The 25,621-nt window shown below is 43.6% G+C and overlaps 2 protein-coding genes across 6 annotated transcripts; both read right to left on the minus strand.

Annotated features, from left to right (window-relative positions):
- Nucleotides 1-1,507: 1,507 nt before the first annotated feature.
- On the minus strand, nt 1,508-9,388 carry gp1bb (glycoprotein Ib platelet subunit beta). 2 transcript variants are annotated; one of them, XM_052461679.1, is made up of 2 exons: nt 9,271-9,388; nt 1,508-3,945 (listed from the first exon to the last, which is right to left on the minus strand). In XM_052461679.1, the coding sequence occupies exon 2, from the start codon at nt 3,929-3,931 to the stop codon at nt 3,275-3,277; it is 657 nt and encodes a 218-aa protein (XP_052317639.1). In that variant the 5' UTR covers nt 3,932-3,945; nt 9,271-9,388; the 3' UTR covers nt 1,508-3,274. The 2 variants fall into 2 exon arrangements, with proteins under 2 accessions (XP_052317639.1, XP_035641812.1); XM_035785919.2 differs by having other exon boundaries at nt 1,508-3,936; nt 9,271-9,377.
- A 1,996-nt stretch (nt 9,389-11,384) lies between these two features.
- On the minus strand, nt 11,385-25,514 carry septin5a (septin 5a). 4 transcript variants are annotated; one of them, XM_035785921.2, is made up of 12 exons: nt 25,056-25,514; nt 24,880-24,893; nt 16,132-16,222; nt 15,414-15,500; nt 15,176-15,299; nt 14,244-14,378; nt 13,872-13,989; nt 13,624-13,725; nt 13,416-13,512; nt 12,953-13,088; nt 12,669-12,771; nt 11,385-12,562 (listed from the first exon to the last, which is right to left on the minus strand). In XM_035785921.2, exons 1-12 carry the CDS (start codon nt 25,099-25,101, stop codon nt 12,497-12,499), a joined length of 1,119 nt encoding a protein of 372 aa, XP_035641814.1. In that variant the 5' UTR covers nt 25,102-25,514; the 3' UTR covers nt 11,385-12,496. The 4 variants fall into 4 exon arrangements, with proteins under 4 accessions (XP_035641814.1, XP_052317641.1, XP_035641813.1 ...); XM_052461681.1 differs by lacking the exons at nt 24,880-24,893; nt 25,056-25,514 and adding an exon at nt 17,213-17,533; XM_035785920.2 differs by lacking the exons at nt 24,880-24,893; nt 25,056-25,514 and adding an exon at nt 17,231-17,532.
- Between the last annotated feature and the right edge of the window lie 107 nt (nt 25,515-25,621).

Here is a 25,621-nt window from a genome sequence, read left to right on the forward strand (position 1 = left end):
AGCAAAGAGAAACGACAGTCCATCATTACTTTAAGACATGAAGGTCAGTCAATATGGAACATGTCATAAACTTTGAACATTTCTTCAAGTGCGGTCGCAAAAACCATCAAAAGCTATGATGAAACTGGCTCTCATGAGGAGCGCCACAGGAAAGGAAGACCCAGAGTTACCTCTGCTGCAGAGGATAAGTTCATTACAGTTAACTGCACATCAGATTGCAGCCCAAATAAATTCTTCACAGAGTTCAAGTAACAGACACATCTCAACATCAACTTTTTAGAGTAGAGACTTGCTTGGGCCAAGAAACACAAGCAATGGACATTAGACCGGTGGAAATCTGTCCTTTCGTCTGATGAGTCCAAATTTGAGATTTTTGGTTCCAACCGCCGTGTCTTTGTGAGACGCAGAGTAGGTGAACGGATGATCTCCGCATGTGTGGTTCCCACCGTGACGCATAGAGGAGGAGGTGTGATGGTGTGGCTTTTCTGGTGACCCTGTCAGTGATTTGTTTAGAATTCAAGGCACACTTAACCAGCATGGATAGCACAGCATTCTGCAGTGATATGCCACCCGATCAGGTTTGCACTATCGTTTGTTTTTCAGCAGGACAATGACCCAAAACACACCCCCAGGCTGTGTAAGGGCTGTTTGAACAAGAAGGAGAGTGATGAAGTGCTACATCAGATGACCTGGCCTCCACAATCACCCGACCTCAACCCAGTTGAGATGGTTTCGGATGAGTTGGACAGCAGGCAGAGTGAAGGAAAAGCAGCCAACAAGTGCCAATCAGCTTATGTGGGAACTCCTTCAAAACTGTTGGAAAAGCATTCCTCAAGAAGCTGGTTGACAAAATGTCAAGAGTGTGCAAAGTTGTTGTCAAGGCAAAGGGTGGCTACTTTGAAGAATCTAAAATCTATTTTGTTTAACACTTTGTTGGGTACTACATGATCCCATATGTGTTATTTCATAGTTGTGATGTCATCACTATTATTCTTCAATGTAGAAAATAGTAAAAATAAAGAAAAACCCTTGAAAGAGTAGGTGTGTCCAAACTTTAGACTGGCACTGTATATGTTCAAATATGTTTGATAGAGAAGTTCAAAAGTGTTCACCATTATGCTAGCTAATTTTCCACCGAAGCTCACGTGTAAACAACATGAATCGTTGTGTTCTGACACAGAGTAGGAAAGTTCCTTCCTTAAAACTTTATTCTGCAAGCTATTTCTTTATGCATTGCAATATTTTTGAATGATCCAGTGAATATTTATGTTTTATGTGATGAAACTGACAAACAATAGCTATTATGACAAAGCTATACTGTGTATTTGTATGATGGTGTTCTCCACTGCGCTGTGTGGAAGTATATGGAATAGCCTATTGTAGTTAGATCCATGTATAGAGTAGAAATACATGGCTCTGGCTGTAGTTATTAGGTCTAAAAAAAATGGATGTCATTGCAGGCAATTAGACAAGCTTCTACTTCGACTGGAATGAAAATTCACAAACATATTTCCAATGTCATTTTTAATGGGCTGGATTAGGAATGTTATATAATGAAAACCTCCAAATAAAATATAGAAAATAGCCAACAGCTCACGTGCTGTATCAAAGTACATAAACACAAACATGTATTGCAAGTAAATATAAATTGTGCTGATTCACCATCATATTGTAATTACACTGAACAAAAACATAAACGCAACATGTAAAGTGTTGGTCCCATGTTTCATGAGCTGAAATAAAAGATAAGTGAAATTTTCCATACACACAAAAAGCTTATTTCTCTCAAACGTTGGGCATACATTTGTTTACATCCCTGTTAGTGAGCCTTTGCCAGGATAATCCATCCACCTGACAGGTGTGGAATATCAAAAGCTGATTAAACAGCATGATCATTACACAGATGCACCTTGTGCTGTAAACATTAAAAGGCCACTCTAAAATGTGCAGTTTTGTAACACAACACAATGCCACAGATGTCTCAAGTTTTGCGGGAGCGTGCAATTGGTATGCTGACTAGAGGAAAGTCCACCAGAGCTGTTGCCAGAAAGTGTTATGTTAATTTCTCTACCATAAGCCATCTCCAATGTCGTTTTAGAGATTTTGGCAGTACGTCCAACCGGCCTCACAACCGTAGACCACGTATGGTGTTGTGTGAGCGAGCGGTTTGCTAATGTCAACGTTGTAAACAGAGTGCCCCATAGTGGCGGTGGGGTTATGGAAAGGGCAGTCATAAACTATGGACAATGGACAAAATCGCATTTTATCAATGCCAATTTGAATGCAGAGATACCTTAATGAGATCCTGAGGCCCATTGCCGTGCCATTCATCCGCTGCCATCACCTCATGTTTCAGTATGATAATGCACGGCCCCATGTCGCAAGGATCTGTACACAATTCCTGGAAGCTGAAAATGTTCCAGTTCTTCCATGGCTTGCATACTCACCAGACATTGCACCATTGAGCATGTTTGGGATGCTCTGTATCGACGTGTACAACAGCATGTTCCAGATACCGCCAATATCCAGAAAGTTTTCACAACCATTGAAGAGGAGTGGGACAACATGCTACTGGACACAATCAACAGCCGGATCAACTCTATGCGGAGGAGATGTGTTGCGCTCCATGAGGCAAATGGTGGTCACACCAGACACTGACTGGTTTTCGGATCTTTTTTTAAAGGTATCCGTGACCAACAGATGCATATCTGTATTCCTTGTCATGTGAAATTTCAATTGACTGATTTCCTTTTATGAACTCTAACTCAGTAAAATCTTTGAAATTGTTGCATGTCGCGTTTATATTTTTGTTAAGTATATATACATCCAAAACCTTTAAAAATGCACCCATTTACAATTGTTTGTTTTATTATTGCTATCTAAATAAATGATAAATAGCAGCTTTAAAACAATGACACAAAACAGTATTATTAAATGTAAATTATATTATATTCTATGTACTATTGATTCATAGCATGATATATTATTCTAACAGTGTTATTGACTGATGTAACCAACAAACACATTGTAAGAAGTCTCTGAAAATAGATGCAGAACCACTTCAATTTAGCCTAATTTCTTGTCCTGCGAGTTTTTCTGGAATCTCCTGTTTCCAGTGAATCTAACAAGCCCTTTTCTCCTCATCCTCATTCTTTTCTTACCACAGACCTGAAAGGGCTCCGTCATTTTATTGCTCACCAGCTTGTCCCCTTCAAGTGTCTCCTCTCCCTCTTAACTCTCCTTGCCTACCTGGCCCTTCCCTCCCCTCCCCTCGTCAGATGATGCTTTCCTTCATTGGCTCATACTCACTATACTCATTACTCGTAAGCCCCTCCCCCCCAGCAAAGCTCTCCTCTGTGGTCCACCGGGCCTCGCGGGACAGGCTCTCAAACCTCCTCAGGAACACGACCACAGCACCCAGCAGCCCCGCCTGCACCGCCACAAACACAAACAAACACACCTGGGAGGCCAGTGCCAAGTCACAGTACCAGTAGTGACAGGACTCCAGCACCTCCTCCTCAGCCAGGTAGACCACCAGCGTCCCTCGCAGGCGGGGAGGGGAACTGCAGGTGATGTTGCTGTGGCTGGTGTAGCTGGCAGGTTGTCGGAGCAGCCAGGCACGCAGGTAGAGCACACTGCAGTCACAGGCCCAGGGGTTTCCATGGAGCGACACGGAGTGGAGGGAGGAGAGGAAGTCCAGAAGGCTGTTTGGGAGCGTGGTCAGCTGGTTGTCATGGAGACGGAGCTCGGTGGTGGCAGGAGGGAAGCGGGAGGGTAAGGAAGAGGTGGTGAGGGCACGGCTGCTGCAGTCTACCTGAGCACCATGACAGGAGCAGTACAGGGGACAGCTTGATGACCCTTGAACCCTCCCTGGGGTCAACAAGATGAGAAGACCCAGTAGTGGGGTCACACATGGCAGGAACCCCCTCATCTTTACTGTCAACTCTAGAGAGAGAGAAAGAGAGAGAGAGAGAGAGAGGATATGTCATACTGAAAGGGTGGAGGGGAAACAATTACAACTAATGTTTGTGGACGTCTCTGCCATGTGAGGGATGTAGATATCATTTTAGTATGAGAAATTAGTCGTTAAAAGAGAACATGTCATTCCAAACAAGGGAGATAGCCACGCCAAGGAATACATATTTCCGGAGAGTGGGTGCCAAAGATGCTAGTTTGAATTCTTGAAAAAAAGTGATGATTAACAACACTGGAATAGTCCCCTTGTTAAATAAAATGTGATAAAATAGGCACAGTGAGGATTCACAATTTGGGACAGCGTTGCAGGGTCAGGCAGATCACCCTGCCCATCTCCATGTAACAGTTAAAGTTGGAGTTAGTGTTAACCTAATATTATAAACATAACTAACATCTAACCATGAACGGAAGAATGAGTTACTACTGTGTAATGTATATTTTGAGGATTTGAAAATGACATCTAACCTTTGAGCTTAATGACAATTCAGGGTAACACTAACTTACACGTGTAATTAGACTGTAACATGTATTGTAGTTAATTGTAAAACTCATAGTTACACTGTAATAACAACATGAAGCTGGTGGTAATTGCAGTCTGTAATTACAGCGATGTAACAACAAATGCTTGTTACCATGCCTGTTAAAATGGGCAAGTTTCCACTTAAATTCACCAATTTAGTGTTTAGTTTCTTCTCAGCTGCATCTGATTCAGTACTGACTATCACAAGGTTGTAACCCCCTGTGAACAAAGGCTCTGGGTGTCTGAGACTACAACGGTTGGAGACTCAAAAGACTCAAATTACCTGTCCATGAATGCCCACTCTTCAAAATCTCCACTCAAGGTTGTTGCTAGCACTTTCTCCCAAAAACTGTACCATCTGGGTTAACTTGGTTGAGTTTCCAAGTCAGAAAATCAACACAGTAATACACCACAGAGTACATATCTGTAATATCTGCATAAATACAAGGTTGTCGCTAGTTGTTACACAGGATTTTGCTATTTAAAGTGAAGTGTAACTTTGTGAGCAAGTTCTATATAATGACTTATTACTCATTACCAAGTGAAAATACCTACAAACAAAAGATGAGCTTCTACTTTAGTCAACTTTATTGCAACATGTAAAATACCTTACATTTCTTTACCTTACATATCAAATCAAACTTTATTTGTCACATGCGCCGAATACAAGTGTAGACCTTAGCGTGAAATGGTTACTTACCAGCCCTTAACCAACAGTGCAGTTCAAGAAGAGTTAAGAAAATATTTACCAAATAAACTGAAGTAAAAAATAATTAAAAGTAACACAATAACATAACAATAACAAGGCTATATAAAGGGGGTAGCGGTACCGAGTTAGTGTGCGGGGGAACATGTTAGAGGTCATTTGTACATTTAGGAAGGATGAAGTGACTATGCATAGATAATAAACAGCGAGTAGCAGCAGTGAACAAAACAATTGGAGGGGGGAATTTGATTCGTTGTTCAGCAGTCTTATGGCTTGAGGGTAGAGCTGTTACGGAGCCTTTTGGTCCAAGACTTGGCGCTCCGGCACCGCTTGCCGTGCGGTAGCAGAGAAAACAGTCTATGACTTGGGTGACCGAAGTCTCTGACAATTTTGTGGGGTTTCCTCTTACACCTCCTATTTTATAGGTCCTGGATTGCAGAAAGCTTGGCCCCAGTGATGTACTGGACCGTACGCACTACCCTCTGTAGTGCCTTACGGTCAGATGCCGAGCAGTTACCACACCAGGCAGTGATGCAACCGGTCAGGATGCTCTCGATGGTGCAGCTGTAAAACTTTTTGAGGATCTGGGGCCCCATGCCAAATCTTTTCAGTCTCCTTAGGAGAAAACGGTTTTGTCGTGCCCTCTTCACGACTGTCTTGGTGTGTTTGGACAATTATAGATCGTTGGTGATGTGGACACCAAGAAACTCTCGACCCGCTCCACTACGGCCCCGTTGATGTTAATGGGGGGCAGTTTAGCCCGCCTTTTCCTGTAGTCCACGATCAGCTCCTTTGCCTTGCTGACATTGAGGAAGAGGTTGTTGTCCTGGCACCACACTGCCGGTTCTCTGACCTCCTCCCTATAGGCTGTCTCATCATTGTCGGTGATCAGGCCTATCACTGTTGTGTCGTCAGCAAACTTAATGATGGTGTTGGAGTCGTGTTTGGCCACGCAGTCGTGGGTGAACAGGGAGTACAGGAGGGGAAAATACATACCCCTGAGGAGCCCCAGTGTTAAGAATCAGCATGGCAGATGTGTTGTTGCCTACTCTTACCACCTGGGACGGCCCGTCAGGAAGTCCAGTATCCAGTTGCAGGCCCAGGGCCCTTTGCTTAGTGATGAGATTTGTGGGCACTATGGTGTTGAATGCTGAGCTGTAGTCATTGAACAGCATTCTCACATACTGTAGGTGTTCCTTTTGTCCAGGTGGGAAAGGGCAGTGTGGAGTGCAATTGAGATTGCATCATCTGTGGATCTGTTGGGGCGGTATGCAAATTGGTGTGGGTCTAAGGTATCCGGGAGGCTGCTGTTGATGTGAGCCATGACCAGCCTTTCAAAGCACCTCATGGCTACAGACATGAGTGCTACAGGGGCGGTAATCATTTAGGCAGGTTACCTTCGCTTCCTTGGGCACAGGGACTATGGTGGTCTGCTGGAAACATGTAGGTATTACAGACTCAGTCAGGGAGAGGTTGAAAATGTCAGTGAAGACACTTGCCAGTTGGTCCACGCATGCATTGAGTACAAGTCCTGGTAATCCATCTGGCCCCGCGGTTTTGTGAATGTTGACCTGTTTAAAGGTCTTGCTCACATTGGCTACCGAGAGTGTTATCACACAGTCATCCAGAACAGCTGGTGCTTTCGTGCAGGTAATACCCTTGGGGTACAGGGATACCTAAATAACTACCTACTAACTACCTACTATACTAAATTGAAGAATCAAAAAAGGCTAAACAAATTGCATGGAAAACCAACTTTCTCATTCCCGCGATGACGTTTTTGACCTACACCACTTTCTCAGCAATCGTGTCTGGATTTCGCAAACTGACCTTCTCCGCCTGTTCTTTGCTCACTGTTACATGATGTCAGCGTCAACTCCTGAGAGGAGGTTCGAGGTCTTCTTTATTTCGAGTGTGTTGAGCAGATGGGCAGATCTTGACATGACGCCTTAATTCTTGGATAAATAAATAATTGCACCAATGCATCCCATCCAAAAGTGAGAATGTTCCTCAACAGTGAAACCCTTGCAAGGTTACATTATGGTCTTATGACCATTTAAGTGCATTTATAAACCATTCAGTGGTTGACGCTGGCGGGGCTCTGCCACAAATGTTTTGAAAAAACAAATGGGCTTGCCTGTTTTGCATGTTATTTTTCCATTAATATGTGTCACATATCAGTTTGCAAACAATGCAGAAAAAAATATATAATTGAGTTAAATAAAGCCGCTTACAAACATGGTTTCCTTTTTGTTTTCTTGAGTAAGGCAGCTCCAAAATGGAAGTGTTTCAGCCTAGCTCAGTGCTTCGGTGGTAGTGGGGCAAGCCAGCAGAAAATATGGAGTGTTGCGCCGTGATTGGCTCAGTGTTCTGTCACTCATGGGGATACTACGTCACCGCCAAGTCTAATGGTAGATTTAGAAAATGCAATCCCCTTGGGTGCTGCCATAGAGCTACGTTAGAAGTGGCCATCCAAGAAGGCTCAAGGTCACTGGCCACAGATACAATGATGTCAAATCACATTATATCTACGGTAGCTTTGATTGGACCGATCATACTTTCAAAATCTTAGCTAGCAGTCATTATCATGAATGAAGTCGACAATCTACTGGAAAATCCTTTTTAATCCTTGTCATATGAAGATAAATAATTAAGAGAAATTATAGATAAAACGTGTATGTGCTCATCGGCCATTGGACACAAACATGAGACAAGTTGGAAATCGCAAATTCAACAATGAGTGGCGAGTCCAAAAATGTATTGTATGCTGCTGCATAAATGATGTAATATGACAGGGAGATATGTATACTGTGGCTAAGAAAGTAATACAAAGTGTATGTTGTGTAGTAAGCTGTTAATAATTTGGTCTATATTCACCTCTTAATTTTGCCTACTGTTCTGACTTGGTGGTGCACATGTAGCCTGTAACCTGTTTTTGAGAAATGTAATCATAGAATATTGGAAAAGCTTTCATTCTCTGCTTATATGCCCCCTTTATTTATTCCACGGTTCTGACTTGGTGTACAGGGAGAACAATGTAAAAATGGCCCATGTTCTGAATTCTATCACTGTACATGTCAAAAGTGCTGAACAAATAGTTATGACTACGTCTGTCCTAGCTCGCTCATTGATGTCTTAATCAAAATTACGGATAGCCTTTTATCCGCTTGTCATCCCCTTATGCATAGTTTGTACATCTCAATTGTCAGTAGAAACCACATTTGTTTAAGCAAGTAAGCCGTATCAGCTATGTTTTTTATAAGGCAGAAAATGAGGCTGAATTAACTGTTTCGCTGCCAGACAAGGTTCAGCTGTCGCAGTGTATAGTGCAATTAATGTATTGTTTAGTGTTGTGTTGTAGCTTTGCTGGCATGCATCCCATAATTCTTTTCTGTTGCCCCACCAACATTTACATGCTAAAATTGCCACTGAAACCGTTATTCAAACAAGCTTATTAGACTTATTAGACAATGTAACGTGTGTAAAATAGTTTAATTGGTGCTTAAAGGTATTGACCCATTATTTAACAATTGAAAGTATTTTTTGACGTGAACAGTTTGTAAACCCGTTTTTGTCATTGGACCTGGGATTCAGACTCCAGATCTTTATTGGAGAGTTGTCTCAATGAGGTGGTCGGTTTTCAATTGGCTAACACTTATCATGTGGTTTGTGCAGGGTGAGATGCTATCGGAATCTTTAACATTTGTAACAAGCACGGTAAGAAGCATTCCTTGTTACAACCCTGTAATTACAGACTGCAATTGCCACCCGTTTACATGTTATTAAAGTGTAACTATGAATTATTACAATTACAATACTTGTTAGTGTAATTACATATGTAATTACACTGTAATAAGGACCCTTTAAAATGAAGTGTTACCCAGTTCAGTTATACACCACAGTAGTTCTCTACAACTACCGCTGGAAGAAAAACTTCTCTTTGACATGGTTATTCAGACGTCTGAGACCATTCTCCAATCATACACTGAGACAGCCTAATAAAACAGTAAAGTTATGGTCACACTGAAAGGTGTAATGGTCTTGTTATGGTTAGGAGATGGTGACTTACCTTTGCGTGTGTTTGTGGCAGGAGTGGTTGGTGAGACTGTGCTACTAAGTCACTCAGAGGCATGAGCGTGTATGAAGTCACAGCTGGCTTGCACTGATAAAGCACCCTGACACTCACATGCACACACACACGCTCTTCTGATGGGACACAGGAAGGACATGTCTATTTGATGCCAGCAGCATTTTTATTCCTTATTTACTGACCACAGAGGCTCCTGTCTGGGAGGCCAGATGTAAGTTTCAGGGGGATTTATGTATACAGTTAATACTTCCTTCTCTCTTGGTACCACCCAGGGTAAACTGTCCCTACAGCGGCTCGTAGGGTTCACCATCTCCCACAGTAACTATACTATAGCTGCAGCAAGGCAGCAAGTTAGTGATAGATCTGACACTGTGGGCCATAGGGGTAGTGAGGTCCAAGGAGATAAATTGTGACTCAGTGCTTTGTTCAGCTACAGGTGTGTTGTGTCTTTGGTATCATTAAATTGAAGACTGTTATTTTATCAAATCAATTCTCTGTAATTATTATTACGTGATTAAACTTATGATGTAAATGTAATTAACTAGGAAGTCGGGGCACTCAGGAAAATCTTCAGATTACAAAGTTTTAATTTTCCGAATATAACTCTTCAGATATTTTAATATCTGATCAATTAGTCTTCTAATTTATGAATTATTCTTTACCTCACGTTAGTCTCATTCCAAACGTCGTAAATTGTTGGTTATCTGCACGAACCCAGTCTTTGCTATGAATCATTCATACATCAATTGTCTTAATCATTTATTTACTAACTAAATAATCACAGAAATGCATAACAAACAAACAGTAGGCATGGTTACAAGGAAATTATAGGGGATGTGCCTTAGTGGGTTAAACCGGTATGACGGCTTGGTAGACAAAGGGACTGAGAAGTGCGCGAAAGACAAGTGTCACTACACAGTTGATCATTATAATAATTGAAATGCTAATCCTTTGCACATGAACGCTCACTCATTCGGGAATAATTGCAATCAATATTTATATTTACGCTCAGTGTGTCGTCATGATCTCTGTTGGAATCGTCCGTCTTTCTGCTGGAAAGTTCATCTGAATTTCTCTCTCCCATGAAGTCTTTCGTTGTTGGAATGAATACTTCAGAGGCCCATTAAGAAATGTTCTCATAGAATAAATGTTTCGGTGGTTGTCGATCTTCGCATTCAGTCGACATATATTCTAGCTGCAGACTAGAAATTAGTATAGAAGATTTGCTCTTATTCTGTCGGTATCGATAGTCTCAGAGGTTAACAACCATTACAACCTTAGCTTATACTGAAGGTATGCATGGTCTCTACTCAAACCTTAGCCCTCTCGGTAATCGAGGTACAGCATGGTCGAAAGTGGGCTTCTCCAGGTGGGGTTTTTATTTGGACTGTGGAAAAGCTTTCCCATGACGCCAGATCGATGTCTGTGCTCATGGGGGCGGGCCAATGACTTAGTGAAACTTTAAACAGAAATACAATTTTAAAATCACATTACACAATTAGTTATCTTTACTCATTAATTTTATACAATAATTAGATGCAAGCTTCAGAACGGAGGCTCCTGTATAAACAGAGTTATGGTAATGTGCTGTCCTGAGGTCACAATCATAAAACTAAATGGACCAGTCGTAGCTGAAGTTTCCACCGACCGTTTCCACATTCTCCAAAACATGGATATTGTTCAGTTCTCAAGTTCTGTGATGTATTAGAAGTTCCTTTGTTCTGTGATGTATTAGAAGTTCCTTTGTTCTGTGATGTATTAGAAGTTCCTTTGTTCTGTGAAACTCTGACTATAATGCCTGGCCATGAGGAGAGAGTCTCCTCTAGAAATGTACGAGCCGAGATAACAGAACCTGGGTGTAAGACGGAGAAAGGCACTCGCTAATACTCAGAGGGCCACGTCATGACAGTAGGAAGACAGGCCTGCCTGCATGGGGCCTACAGGATGTCTCAGGGCTGTGTCTCAAATGGTACCTTGTTCCCTGCATTGTGCCATTTGGGCTCCGTACTTGCCTAAATATTAGTGTCCTGTAGATCGTACTAGAAACCATGTACTTTAGTTAGGAAATAATTCAGCTAAATAAAACTAACACATGAATCCAGACTGTTTATTCATCATCATAAACGGGTCACTAGTTCCCGCATGGTTTCTGAGCACAAGCACTATAAAAAGCCAAACACCATCCTGAACAACACAGGCAGAGGGCAGCATACACCACACACTATATGCTATATTGGACAAAAGCATATACAGTAGCTGCTCTTAAAAGTTTGCCTATTTTTACAGTCACATAGTGGTACCGAGGCATAGCTCAAAATGCATTTAAGAACAAACACATTGCATCATATGAGAGTGGAAATTAAGCTCTAAGCAGTTATGAGTAACTTCAGCATGCTCGCACATGCACCACTTACCGAACCTACCCTTTCATTAGCTATGTAAGTCAAACGGGTCTCAATGCACTGTAAGGTAAGCAAATGGCGCTGAAGACATTCTCAATCTGACTTGCAAGCGCCAAGACATTGTTAAAAAAAAGAAAAACGAAAAGGGTCTTCCCAACAAGTTGAAGTAGAGACTAGCAGTAAAAAGTTAATACGTTTCATTTGTTTAGATTCTTTAGGTAGCCTATTAAGTCTGTACCAAAAGCACAATAAATGCCACTGAAAGGGTAAACAGATTCTCACAGTATCAAAGCAGAATAAGGTTCTCCTAATAGAGTGTCATACATCTCGAATCACACAGACACACTCACTCAAAATCAACAGACTCAAACATCAGTAATATTGCCGTTTTACAAAACATCTTACGCGTATTCATAACCTGACAGAATATCCCAAAAGTATTCAGCATATTTATAAATTAGATACATTTAACAGGTCATTTAAATAAAATGTTTATATTATGACATATGCTAGGACTGTTCATAATATTAAATGGGGTTCAAAACGGACATCAGGTTCAGTAATAAACTAAATCCACACCACATTTCTCCTTGCAGGACAGACAAATTAAAAAAAGCACCAAAAAAACAAATGACCAATGAATGAATATATAGCAACTGTCCCCCCAACACAATGCTGATTATATCAGTAAATAACATGTTGGTATGTATGGTATTGTTTGCATTTGTTCATCTGAAGTTATGGATGTAAATCAGTGGCTGGCCAGCAGGTGGGGCTGTAGTCTGGGTCTGCCGGAGAGGGGCTCACTGGTCCTTCCCATCATGGATCTGCTGCTGCATCTTATTCAGCATCTCCTGCATCCTCGCCAACTGCAGAGAAAGAGAGTGAGTGGTAATGTCATTTGTGTCTTTTCACACAGGACATCTTTCTATAAACTGGAGACTAGCCTGTATGGGTGGTTTTACCCATAATTACCTCTTCATCTTTCATCTTGATGAGTTTATCAGTCTCCACGTCGGGGGTGGGCTGGGGCAACATGGGAATCGGGCTCTCCATTCGGTTGTCCTGCGTCAGTTTACTGAGGGGAAAACACACAGGGAACATGAATACAGACTCATACACAACGGCATGCGATATAAACAAAACTAAAGACAACACCAGCAATAAACCAAGCTACTCATACTTTCTTTTGTATTCTCTCTGACCTCTACAGTAATATCTATATATACACACATACATGCAAGCACACACACACACACCTGGTCATGTCCTGTATACACTGCGCTCTGTAGTTCTCATAGTGCATGTCACAGGTCACGTCTTTGAGGTCGTGCATGTGGGAGCGGATCAATATGTTCCTCAGCTTCACAAAGTCACAGTGAGACTGGTTCTCCACTGAAACACAAAACAGACAAACTGGGTCATATTATACTGACATGATTTGCTAAGATAAACCATTCCTTCTGTTGTATCCACCAGAACTGATGCACTGTGTAATATTAGGGACATGGATTTCTACTTGACCAAGTGTTCTGAGCAAGAACTCCTGAGCCTAATCATAATGCTTTGGTTGAGACAGCGATAGTTGGTCGTTTTTCATAGTTTTAGTTAGTAATTTTTCCTTAAAAAATTGTCATATGTGAGGAAAAGCATGCTCTACCATGCAACTTAACAGTCAAAGCCTTGAGTAATATTGTTATGTCCTCCATTGTTGTCACCCACCTTCCACAATGCCCCATGGGTAAAGTCTCCCTCTTACTCTCTGGCCCCTGGCCTCAACCACAGTGTTACTGCCGATCACTGCAAACGGACAGCACTCCTACACACACAGGATTTGGCATGATAGATTGACAAGGGATGGTTGAGTTTAGTGGTCTCGTTCCACTTGTAGATGTCTTATTGATGTTCAGTCTTCAGCTGTGTGTCTCACCTTCAGTTCTTTGTCCAGTTGTTTAAACTCCTCATCCTCATCAGAGTCACACTCTGGGAACTGGTACACCTTAATGCCAAACCTCTCAATCTCATCACGGACCTACACACACACACACACACACACAACTGGGTGAGACATTGCTTGGAGGGGGAGTGCAGAAGCTCTGAGGGACTTGCTCTTAAATAAACCAAATTAACCCGAGACATGATTCAGCAGTTGCAGTCTGTCTGCTCTGATGGACTCACCCGGTCTTTGAGTTTCTTGATCTCGCTGGGAGTGAGACAGTCAGCCTTGGCGATGAGAGGAACCACGTTCACCTTCTCATGGAGAGCCTTCATAAACTCCACATCTACTGGACGCAGTCTACAAGGGATAGGAGGAAACAACCTGGTCAGTGCGTGTGTGTGTGCCATGGAGGAAAAGCACGCACTGACTATGAGTAAGGTTGAGAATTATAACAGTGTTTGTGATTGAGTTGTATTGGTGCTGTTTACATAGGATCCTAAAGGTATATCCTCCTCCTGTCATCACACTCAGGATGTTGTATTACAATCTAGTCATCACAGCTATACCGGTCATTAGCCCATCACATTCCTCTGTCTGTGTATGCTTGTTACCCATGTCCAAATGGAGGTATGAAGTAGAGGCAGCAGTGGACTCTGTTGTCCTGGATGTTCTTCCTGTTCAGTCCACTCTCGTCCCTGAAGTACTGCTCAAACTGCTGGTCAATGTAGTCGGTGATCGGCTTCCAGCTACACTCACACACGGCACAATCAGTCAATGCTTACAGGAACAACATACAAGATTCATTGCCGCCATCATTCCTACTTTAGGTCAATCTACTAACCCATACAGAAGCCGTACCCCTTTCCTGCAGTCAAAATGACCAAAATCACCCTTTAGTGGCCTCATGGCTAGAATGTTGTTCATTTTTTTTAAATGTAAAGCTGAAAATCGGGTGTTTCTATGTCAAGTGGTTTCATTGCATTACAGTCTTCTGGGATGTATATAATTAAGCAATAAGGCCATTGGGAGGTTTGGTATATGGCCAGAATATCACGGCTAAGGGCTGTTCTTATCCACGACGCAACACAGAGTGCCTGGATACAGCCCTTAGCTGTGATATATTGGCCATATACCACAAACCCCCCAGGTGCCTTATTGCTTTTATAAAACTGGTTACCAACGTAATTAGAGCTGTAAACATTTATTGAAAAAATAAAATAAAATGGGGGTATACTGTCTGATATTCAATGGCTTTCAGCCAACCAGCATTCAGGGCTCGAACCACACAGTTTATGAAGTGTAATATTGGGATGCAAACTCAAAATGTAATAGATTTTAACTCTATATCTGACATGGTACAGGTGTCTTCTTTTTAAGCCCACAACCCATGTGTGTGAGGTGTATACTTCTGTTTAAAAGTAGATTTGTTTAAGACTTCCAAGAATCCCCTGTGTGACCCTGATTTAGCCCACTGCAGTAAAAGGTTAAAGAGTCTGTAGGACAGGACAGGGCCAGGATTAGTAGAGGACCAGAGAGGTCTCACCATTCATTGTTGTTGACAGCGTCTCCAAAGCCTGGTGTGTCTACAATGGTCAGCTTCAGCTTCACTCCTTTCTCCTCAATGTCCACTGTGTGCTTAATGATCTCTACTGTCTGGTTGATACGCTCTGAGAAAGGGAAGGCGAGAGGTAGAGATGGAGGGAGGGAGGGAAGAGAACCTCTGATGAGATGGCACTTTATTTAGCTGTTGACGTTTGAAGGTGTGTGTGTGCGTTTCTCACCCTCAGCATTGAGAAGTTTCCTGTCCTTGTACAAGTCTGTGAGGAACAGGCTGTTGACCAGAGTAGATTTACCCATACCAGACTCTCCTGTAACATGACAAACATACAGCATTATACAACATGTTTCTAACAGTCAGCAACACACACACAGCCAACACTAACTGATTTTTTACCCATTTTTCTCCCCAAATTTCATGGTATCCAATCGGTAGTTACGGTCTTGTCTCGTCGCTGCAACTCCCGTACGGACTCGGGAGAAGGTTGAGAGCCGTGCGTCCTCCGAAACACGACCCAACCAAGCCGCACTGCTTCTTGACACAATGCCCACTTAACCCTGAAGCCAGCCGCACCAATGTATCGGAGGAAATACTGTACACCTGGCGACAGTGTCAGCGTGCATTGCGTCCGGCCCACCACAGGAGTCGCTAGTGCGCGATGGGACAAGAACATCCCTGCCGGCCAAACCTCCCCTAACCCGGACGAAGCTGGTACAATTGTGAGCAGCCCCATTGGTCTCCCGGTCGGGGCCGGCTGCGACAGAGCCTGGATTCTAATAACCCAGAATCTTAGTGGCACAGCTAGCAACTGCGATGCAATGCCTTAGACCACTGCGCCACTCGGGAGGCCAGAGTGAACATTCATGAACACACACTAAGTACTTAATAGCACTGGGTCGTTTTACTTTTTTAAGAAGGCTACAATCAATACTTTCACTGACCAGCGACCATGAGGGTGAAGTCAAATCCCTTTTTCACTGACTTCCTGTGCACCTGGTTAGGGAGGGTAGCAAAACCCACATACTGCTTCTCCTGAGCAGAGAGAGCGAGAAAGAGAGAGCGAGAGAGATCAGTTCAAAGCAACATTTCCAAGAGCTGAATGAGCGCAAAACTACCATTGAAATTAAAATACAATTGAAATTTCAACCCACCATGCTACAATTACAGTTTGGAGAAATCCATTGACAATAGGAGGAAGGGAAAGGGGGGTGCATTCATAACATTCCATTTTGAAATCTCTAAGACCTGGCGCTGTGCTTTTTCCACACACAGTGAGAGAAAAGTATGACCGATCTATGACTTTGCCACTACACAATGGAGTGCACAGCTGTCCATCTGGCAGCTCTCCCCATCCCCTTCTGACACCATTCACACATCATCCAAAGCTGCTCCTTACTCTGCCCCTACAAAACTGAAGACTCCACACACACACACACACACACACACACACACACACACACACACACACACACCCTTGCCAGTCTACCAAGGCCAGAGTCTGGCAGCCAACAGAGGCTGACAGAGGCTGTATTGACCAGACCTGAATGGTCCTTTTTAAACCCAAAAACAAACACACATGCCAAAGAAATACTCAGTCAGGGTCTATTATAAGTTGTCATATGCAATTCCGACAGCCCCTAGGGCACGGCTTAACTAACCACACATACACACAGCATGCGTAGACATGGACTAGAGCCAGGGCTGAAGTCACACACAGAGAACACGGAAATCTACAGCGCTGGATTCATAACCTATGAGGAATCATACAAACTTCTGGTTTACTTCTAGGGTGTGTGTGGGAACACAAATCCCACAGACAGAACAAACAAACTATCCATAAATCCTTCATGAACCCATCAGGACATGACATAAGACAACATGTATGTCCTACACACCTCCATATTAACATGACACGTTAGAGACAGAGAAAGGTGTTTTTATGAGAGTTAACTGACGTGAGTGTGAGACATTGACCCCACTCTCCCTTCTCTCTCCTCAGTGTCCCTCTATCCCCTCTCTCACCTGATCCAGATGATTTACCTTCTGCCTGGAGGTTCTGACTCGAGGGCAAAGCAAGCGTTCCACCAGTTTCTCCTGCAGCATGATAGCATCCATACCAAGCCAACACCACACCAATAGGAGAAATGTTTTCCAACAGAGGACAAAAACAGAGCAACCTCTTCACACGCAGCCAGAACGCTTCTCTTATGCACCCTCTACTCCTCTGTAATCCTCCGTTCGTCCACACTCGTCTTTCCTGTTAGGTCCTTTGTTCCTACTCCTTTGTTCCTACTCCTTCTCTCCTCATCTCCCTTTATTTCCACCCTTTCTCCTCTGCCCCACTGCTCCCTGTTCAGACAGGTAGGGAGGAATACTGTCAGAGAGAGAGCTAATGGGGGGGGTTGACAAGAGGAAATAAAATGGGAGAGAGAAAGGTAGTAAGAGGTAGCAGTTTAGGGGAGGAAGCGAGGGATGGGGGAGAGTGAAGGCATAAAAGACACTCATTCATTCACCCAGTTGTCCCTCCCCCTTTTCGACCGTTAGATAAATAAAACACTGACTGCTACAGTAACGACCTATAGCAGCCCAGAGCGAGAGAGCGCGAGAGACAGACAGGAGGGCTAAACGATCTAGCCCATATCGGACCATAATAGTGATCATTTGTCAAAGAACAACACAGTGTCTTTTAACAGAGACACAAACCCTCTGTGTGGTTCAAGTGTGGACTTGTACGAGTCAGTAACTCGTCACACAGAGCTTAGTGAAGCTAGTAGGGACTCTCAACCCACCCCTGGGATAACACTAGCCAGAGATGAATGATAAAATGAAGAACCTAGCCAACGTCTAGACTGCACATCAGCCATGCACCAAGTCATGTAGCGGTACCAGAGTGGTACCAGAGGCCCAACTACTCCAAACACTGTGAAACAAGACAGGGCGTGGTGAACAATTGTTGCCAGATGTTGGCCTACGGTGTGTGTGGGTGGGCTCAGTGGTGGGTTCAGGACGGGACACAGGTTTCAGGACAACTGGAGCTCAGAAACCTATGATACCCCAGACAGAATGGGCAACATCTACAGAGGACATTCTAACTACTAATCAAGCTCTTGAATAGCTGTATCAGATGTATTAGTGCAGGGTTGGAACGAAAGCCTGAACACACTGTGGATCCCAAGGACCTTTCTTCATGGGACGTCTCCAGAAGCTGTAATACCAAGCTACTTCACATGAGGGAGACAGAGCTTTTATTTAAAAAATGTATTTAACCTCTATTTAATTAGGCAAGTCAGTTAAGAACAAATTCTTATTTACAATGACAGCCTACCCCAGCCAAACCCTGACGACACTGGGCCAATTGTGCACCACCCTATGGGACTCCCAATCACAGCCGGATGTGATACAGCCTGGATGTCTCTTGCACTGAGATGCAGTGCCTTAGACCGCTGTGCCACTTGGGAGCCCACCTTAACAGAACAGGGTACAGTACATTATGAAGGCATTGGCAACAGAAATGTTCTTTACTATATAGCCAGGCTAATGTTTTTTAGGAAGAGATAGGAACACATCAGATACTAGCAATTGAAGGAAAACTTGACTCTTGAGAGAGAAACAAAAAAGGGGGGATTCATTTGAATAGAACAGAGGTCCTAGAGTGACATCACAATATACTCCTTCAGGCCCCTCCCTCTTTCGCTCAGTGGCCAGCTGTCCCTCTAGTAGGTCACTGCACCTTGAGCTCTCTCACTCAACTTCACACACACCGACACAACCTGATGCACGTGCACACACGTAAACATACACACATGGATACAGCTGACATCATCAGTTTAATAAACCACATCCTATGGACAGTGTTTAAGGGAGGCCATGTGGAAGCCACTTTTCAGGGACACAGTCAGGCAGTAATAACCATCTCCAGCCCATCCATTACCTCCTGTGTCTGTCTATCCTGACCTCTGTGGATTAAATATGATCGGAGAAACCAGTAAGCTGTCTGTCTGCTGCGACTATCACACTGTATGCTTCCCAAATGGCACCCTATTCCATTTATAGAGCACTACTTTTGACCAGGGCCCATTGGGACACAACCACAGATACCTTGGGCTCTGCTAATGTGTTATTAGGGGCTAGTCAGTCAAAACATTCCACAATGTGAGGTGCTGGGTATTAAACGTTGACAGCCATCGGAGGCCAAGCCCAGTCCTCCTGATGACAGAATGACACACACACACACACACACACAGCTGACCGCAACTAGAAGTCAAATATATACAGTCTGAATGCTCAGTGACTTCCTTCCCTTTAGAGAGACACAGCCTTCGTGCTGGGTCCAGAGGCATGGGTCCAGAGATCAGTCAGTCACACAGTTAGATGCACTGGTCTACTTGTTGGCTGTTGGTCTTTCCGGAAGCTCTTCTGAAAAAGGCCACAGCAGTAAACTACACACCTATTACTGTGGACAAGTACGCAAATACATAAACACTCGTGCCACACACAAACACACACACACCTCCAGAGACAGAAGATGTGGAGAGGATGCATTCTGTGACATAGATATAAAGAGAGGTGACCTTTCCTGAAGACATCTCAGTCCTGCCCAACCATGCCTTTACACACAATTAAGTCCGAAAGCAGAAACAAAACTGTGGCAGGGTGTTAGACCAAAGATGCGTACAGAGAAAGGGAAAGTGATAGAGAGAGCAGAATGGAGGGAGGTAGAGGGGGTGAAGGGGGAAGAGACAGGGAATGACAGTTGAATTTGAAAAATTGAGAGACTGAAGATGAGAATGAGTGTGAGAGAAAGAGGCTCTTTGGACCCCCATCCCCCCCATCCGTAGTGTTTGTTCTACTTGGAGACGTGAGTCTCTGGGTGCTAGGCTCTTCAGCATGCTAATCTAACAGCATGTAATTGGCCTGGCAACAATAGGCCTTCTAAAGAACACTTGGCTAGCATAGCGTAGCCTAGCGTTAGCGTCTGTCCATTCAGCAAAACAATAGGCTCTTCCACAGCCTAGCTCCAAATGGACCCGTAGCCCATCCTATGTAAGCACTTCAGTAGATCTCTAAAGACCCATCAGATCACAAGGTGGAACTGTTAGCCACCACATACATTCGGAAAGTATTCATACCTCTTGACTTTTTCCACATTGTTAAGTTACAGCCTTATTCTAAAATGGATGAAATTGTCCCCCCCTCCCCAATCTACACACACTACCCCATAATGACAAAGCAAAAACATGTTTAGAAAGTTTTGCAAATGTGTAAAAAAAAAATGAAATATCACATTTACATAACTATTCAGACCCTTTACTCAATACTTTGTTGAAGCACCTTTGCCAGCGATTACAGCCTCAAGTCTTAGGTATGACACTACAAGTTTGGCACACCTATATTTGGTCCCATTCTTCTCCGCAGATCCTCTCAAGCTCTGTCAGGTTGGATGGGGAGCATCGCTGCACAGCTATTTTCAGGTCTCTCCAGAGATGTTCAATCAGGTTCAAGTCGGGCACTGGCTGGGCCACTCAAGGACATTCAGAGACTTGTCACAAAGCCACTCCTGCATTGTCTTGGCTGTGTGCTTAGGGTCGCTGTCCTGTTGGAAGGTGAATCCTTCACCCAAGTCTGGAGGTCCTAAGCGCTCTGGAGCAGGTTATTTTCAAGGAACTCTGTACTTTGCTACGTTCATCTTTGCCTCGATCCTGACGAGTGTCCCAGTCCCTGCCTCTGAAAAACATCCCCACAGCATGATTTCCTCCAGACGTGAAGGCAAAAGAGTTCAATCTTTAGCCTTCTCATGATCTGAGTCCATTAGGTGCCCTTTGGCAAACTCCAAGTGGGCTGTCATGTGCCTTTTACTGAGGAGTAGCTTCCGTCTGGCCACTACCATAATGCCCTGATTGGTAGAATGCTGCAGAGATGGGAGAACTTTCCAGAAGGACAACCATCTCCACAGAGGACCTCCGGAGCTCTGCCAGAGTGACCATCGGGTTCTTGGTAATCTCCCTGACCAGGTCCCTTCTCCCCCAATTGCTCAGCCAGCTCTAGGAAGAATCTTGGTGGTTCCAAACTTCTTCCATTTAAGAATGACGGAGGCCACTGTTCTTGGGGACCTTCAATGCTGCAGACTTTTTTTTGTTGGTACCCTTCCCCAGAACTGTGCCTCGACACAATCATGTCTCGGTTCTCTACGGACAATTCCTTTGACCTCATGGCTTGGTTTTTGCTCTGACAGGCACTGCCAACTGTGGAACCTTATATAGACAGGTGTGTGTGCGCCTTTCCAAATCATGTCCAATCAATTGAATTTCCCATAGGGGAACTCCAATCAAGTTATAGAAACAGCTCAAGGATGATCAACGGAAACAGGATGCACCTGAGCTCAATTTCGAGTCTCATAGCAAAGGGTCTAAATACTTTGTTTTTTATATAAAAAAATGCAGCAACAACAAAAAATCTCAAACGGTTCTCTTTGTCATTATGGGTTAATGTGTGTAGATTGATGATGAAAACAATGTAATTTAATCCATTTTAGAGTACGGCTGTAAGGTAACAAAATGTGGATAAAGTCAAGGGGTCTGAATACTTTCCGAATGCACTGTATGATCCTTTCAGATCTACATGAATTGCCGAGGCAGGAATGGAACAGGGGTTTAAGTGGGGGAATAGAGGGACACTTGACCAGCGCATCCTAGCATTTGCATCTGCCAATTCAGCAGCAAGGGGCAGGTCACCAGGGAGTCCGCCAGGATACAATACAGTGGAAAGGAAAGAGATATTGCGTCACAGGTAATGGGAACTAGACATTCCTGCAGACGAGTCACACACGGATGACCTTTATTGTGTTTGCCAAGGACAGGTTTAACTGGGTATGCCATAATGACAACACATTTTATTATTTCATTATCAGATCATGTTTGGTAATGTCCCCTAAACAAGGCGGAATCTGTGTTCAGCGTTTATCAGCTCAATTTGCACCACCATAGTAAGAAGGTTCCGCTTCCTAATGGTCCATTATATGGCTTTCATTCATCTTACAGTTAGTTGTCAGTTAAGCATCTTTCAAAATTCCTCAAGGGAGCTTTTCTTCCCACAGTAGGAGGTAAAGGTAGTCCTCTAATTCACCTTATCATTTTCATTAGATCTTAGATTAGACCCAAATCTCTGATTCCTCACCCCCTAACATCATCTAATCTCCAAGTTTATCGAGGTCACCCAAACTCTTCATTCTTGAAAATGGGTTTGGAATCCTTCTATCTGGGTCAGGCATGGGTTATTTTCAACAGCTTTTTAAATGCCTACCCAAAGGCTGAGACATGGCAAGCTGTACAGGGAAAGAGGGAGACCTGGGGTTAGAGATAAACTTGTTATTCACGTGTGTGGTTGTGAACTCCCTCTCTTAACTCTCGCTCTACTGGATCATTGGCATTGCATACATGTTTTCACCATGACAATGACATCAGATGCCAGAGAGCAGAACCATTTCAGTTTAGATAAAGAACAAAGACAAACACACAGAAGACACTCAGGAGAGTTGAAAGTTGAGCTAACAGGTCAGGCAATTTACTGTAAACAACCAGAAACAGATAGGGGCCTTTTCTATTAAAAGTGCAAAGTGAATCTAGTGAATCTAGTGGAGGGTGTGGAGTGCTGTACAGAGTGCCAGTAGGAACATGGAAATGAATCAAAATAGGCTTGGAATTCCCATGACAACCATGAATGGATGGCCTCGGCTGATAAACACATTGTGTGAATACTAACCTACACTATCTTTTCAATCAGAAACTCTGAGGCGCGTGTGTTCATAGGTAGCTAAGTTAATGAGTACATCTTTCCTCACGCCTGATTTAGACCTGAGAAACCATGCGAGTATACGGGTGCCAAGGAGAACTATAGATTCCACAGCATCATAGATCTGTCATAACTGGGTGTCGTTAAATCTACGCCTAAACACGTCAATCATCCTGAGGAATTGCGGATAGGTTCCTCTCCCAGCCTCTCAGAGTGAGGAAAATGGATAAAATTGTTCCCTAGCAACGTACCAGCACACCAGACTGTGATTGGCAGGCCCAGTTTGGTGAAGCATAAGAGAAAGATGCTTCCAAGAAACAATAATTATCATAGCAGGAGGAAAGAAAGAGGGCGGCAAAGGGGGATGAAGGGCTTCTTCATCTCCCTCATACACACACCCTGGCCATGACCCAACTCTGAGGGTCTCAGGTGGAGTGGGATGTGCAAAAAACACATTTCCATTTCATACTACACACTTGTACATATGTGAAACAGGACAAATATAAGCAACCCCTATCAGAACTTTTGACTGACACACACACATACAGGTTAGTCCCTCTCACTATCCAAGAAACCACTCCCCCTAAGCACCCGGCCAGATCAGGCAGAGTGTGTGGGTGTGCTGTGGCAACAGACATGCTACTTGAATATCTCCAACACAGTTTTGCATCGCACAAACAGTATGATACAATCTCAGCAATATAAATAAAAAAGAGAAAAGTTCTTACAGGGAAAAACAATTGAAGAAATTCCTTGGGGAACACGCACCCACGCTGAACACGCACCCACGCTGAACACGCACCCACGCTGAACATTTCCAAATCCACACACAGGCTTTTGCTACTGTATTAACTGCACTGTAGTAATCAAGGTCAAGGTCTTGGAGCGAGGTTCATTCCGCAATGCTGCCCATGTGATTTCACAGGCTTACTGAAAATCTATCTGCTTACAGTTCAAACAATATGAATTATGTCTGCTTGCAGTATGTGTGAACACCAGAAAGATCAGCAAGGACCAGTGGACCTACGGGAGCCATAGCCTCTGAATGACCGTAACACTATACTGTCAACAAGGTCAGGATATAGAAGCCTTACAATATGTTTCGCAATTAGCTTTGACTGAGTTAGACTTCTGCTAACATTATGCCTTAAGTTACCATTGCTGCATGCTGCCTACTTACAATGTAGCTACACAAGGTTCCAGCAACAACCTTCAAACAGAACAGCATCTAAAGCTTCTGTCATCCTCACCCCCAGAGCAAAGAGAGAGGAGATCATACACCTGAGACTCAGTGTGCTGCTGGTCTCCCACCAAGCTACATGAGCTGAGCTACATACGGACACACACAGGGCTCACTCAAGGAAATCTATAAAATTGCAAGCAACCCCGGGATTACAGAGGGAAAGACCAGTAGGCTGACTAGACCAATAGGCTTTCCAGTAACTATAGGGAGCGGGTCACTTTCACACCCACAACAAGTGGCTTGCCTAGAATGATGCATGGATGCCCGAGGATGAGAGGCGAGCCCTTGGGTACCACTCGCTGCGTATGCATCTTGTGTCTGTATGCATAAATGACATCTTATCCTTCTGGCTGTGTGATGCTCCCTCTACCCTGTATTGCGGTGGCAAGACAACAACAGTAGTAATCTTTAGGGCATCGGAATGATGATGCAGCTCACGTTTGCTAGGCCAAGGCTTGCTACATAGGCTATCTAGGCTATATGACGCCATACGAAGCGAATTTGGGGAAAAACACTGAGTGTCTAGGCTACCACGCTTGATATGAAATATGATTCTATGTATCGCCTAAAAGCCTAGACCTAGATCAAAAGCGTTGAACACAGATAACAATTTTGTACATATTTTTTTAATAGAAATAGGAATAAACGTTGTCCTTACCTCAACTGTCTCGTCTGTTGGTCATTGTGGGGGATGAAACACAGGTGGAGAGATGCAGAACGACGCCCATAGAGAATTTAGAAGGCGAGAGAGACCGACAGAGAAAGACAATAATTGAAATGGACTGCGTTATAATTGCATTTATGCATAATCGTAATTATTATCCTTATGCTTACCCGATTTGATCGGGATACGGCTCTTGTATCGGATGTTGGTCGTCATTTTCGCCGCTCTCCTCCCCTCGGTGTCGCTTCAGAACGGACGGACTGCTCGGTAAACGTACGCGTCCGTTCCTTTTCCGCGCTACCACAGCAGCCAGACAGGTTGTGGGAGAGCGTGTTGCAATATCGTGCAGAACCCCGCCCTCATCTATGTGGTACCCAATCGTGGTTGAGAGGTTTCCTATGATCTTACTTGTCCATATCATCAATATTGTATGCAGCTTCCATAATTAATGCTGTTCAAACTTCTCACTCATATGTTTGAAATCTTAATTTTTCAACATCTAGACGTGCACCAAGTATAAGGGAATAAGACTGTGGCATGCTTCCTATCCATGCATCATTCTGTGATATCAGCTTTTCACCATTTAGCAACACTGCTACACCAACCTCCACAGCAGCTTCTTATCTAGTGTTTTCAATTTGATAGAGGTCTAGAAGGCTTGACAACTAGAAACCTTCGTCTCCATTCAATCCCATTGCCTTTGTTTTTCTACATGGCCACTCAAATGCACATCATC

The sequence above is a fragment of the Oncorhynchus keta genome, chromosome 14 (genome assembly GCF_023373465.1).
Source record: "Oncorhynchus keta strain PuntledgeMale-10-30-2019 chromosome 14, Oket_V2, whole genome shotgun sequence".
NCBI classification, from domain to species: domain Eukaryota; kingdom Metazoa; phylum Chordata; class Actinopteri; order Salmoniformes; family Salmonidae; genus Oncorhynchus; species Oncorhynchus keta.

Bases quoted from the DNA above. Each gene is read 5' to 3' on its own strand.
- gp1bb (XM_052461679.1), bottom strand. From the start codon at position 3,931: ATGAGGGGGTTCCTGCCATGTGTGACCCCACTACTGGGTCTTCTCATC.
- septin5a (XM_052461681.1), bottom strand. From the start codon at position 17,305: ATGGATGCTATCATGCTGCAGGAGAAACTGGTGGAACGCTTGCTTTGC. The intron at 15,501-16,131 runs GTCAGTGAAAGT...GTCATGTTACAG, and splicing joins CTTCACCCTCATGGTCGCTG to GAGAGTCTGGTATGGGTAAA. The intron at 13,990-14,243 runs GTAACAAGCATA...TATCCCTTGTAG, and splicing joins ATACCTCCATTTGGACATGG to ACTGCGTCCAGTAGATGTGG.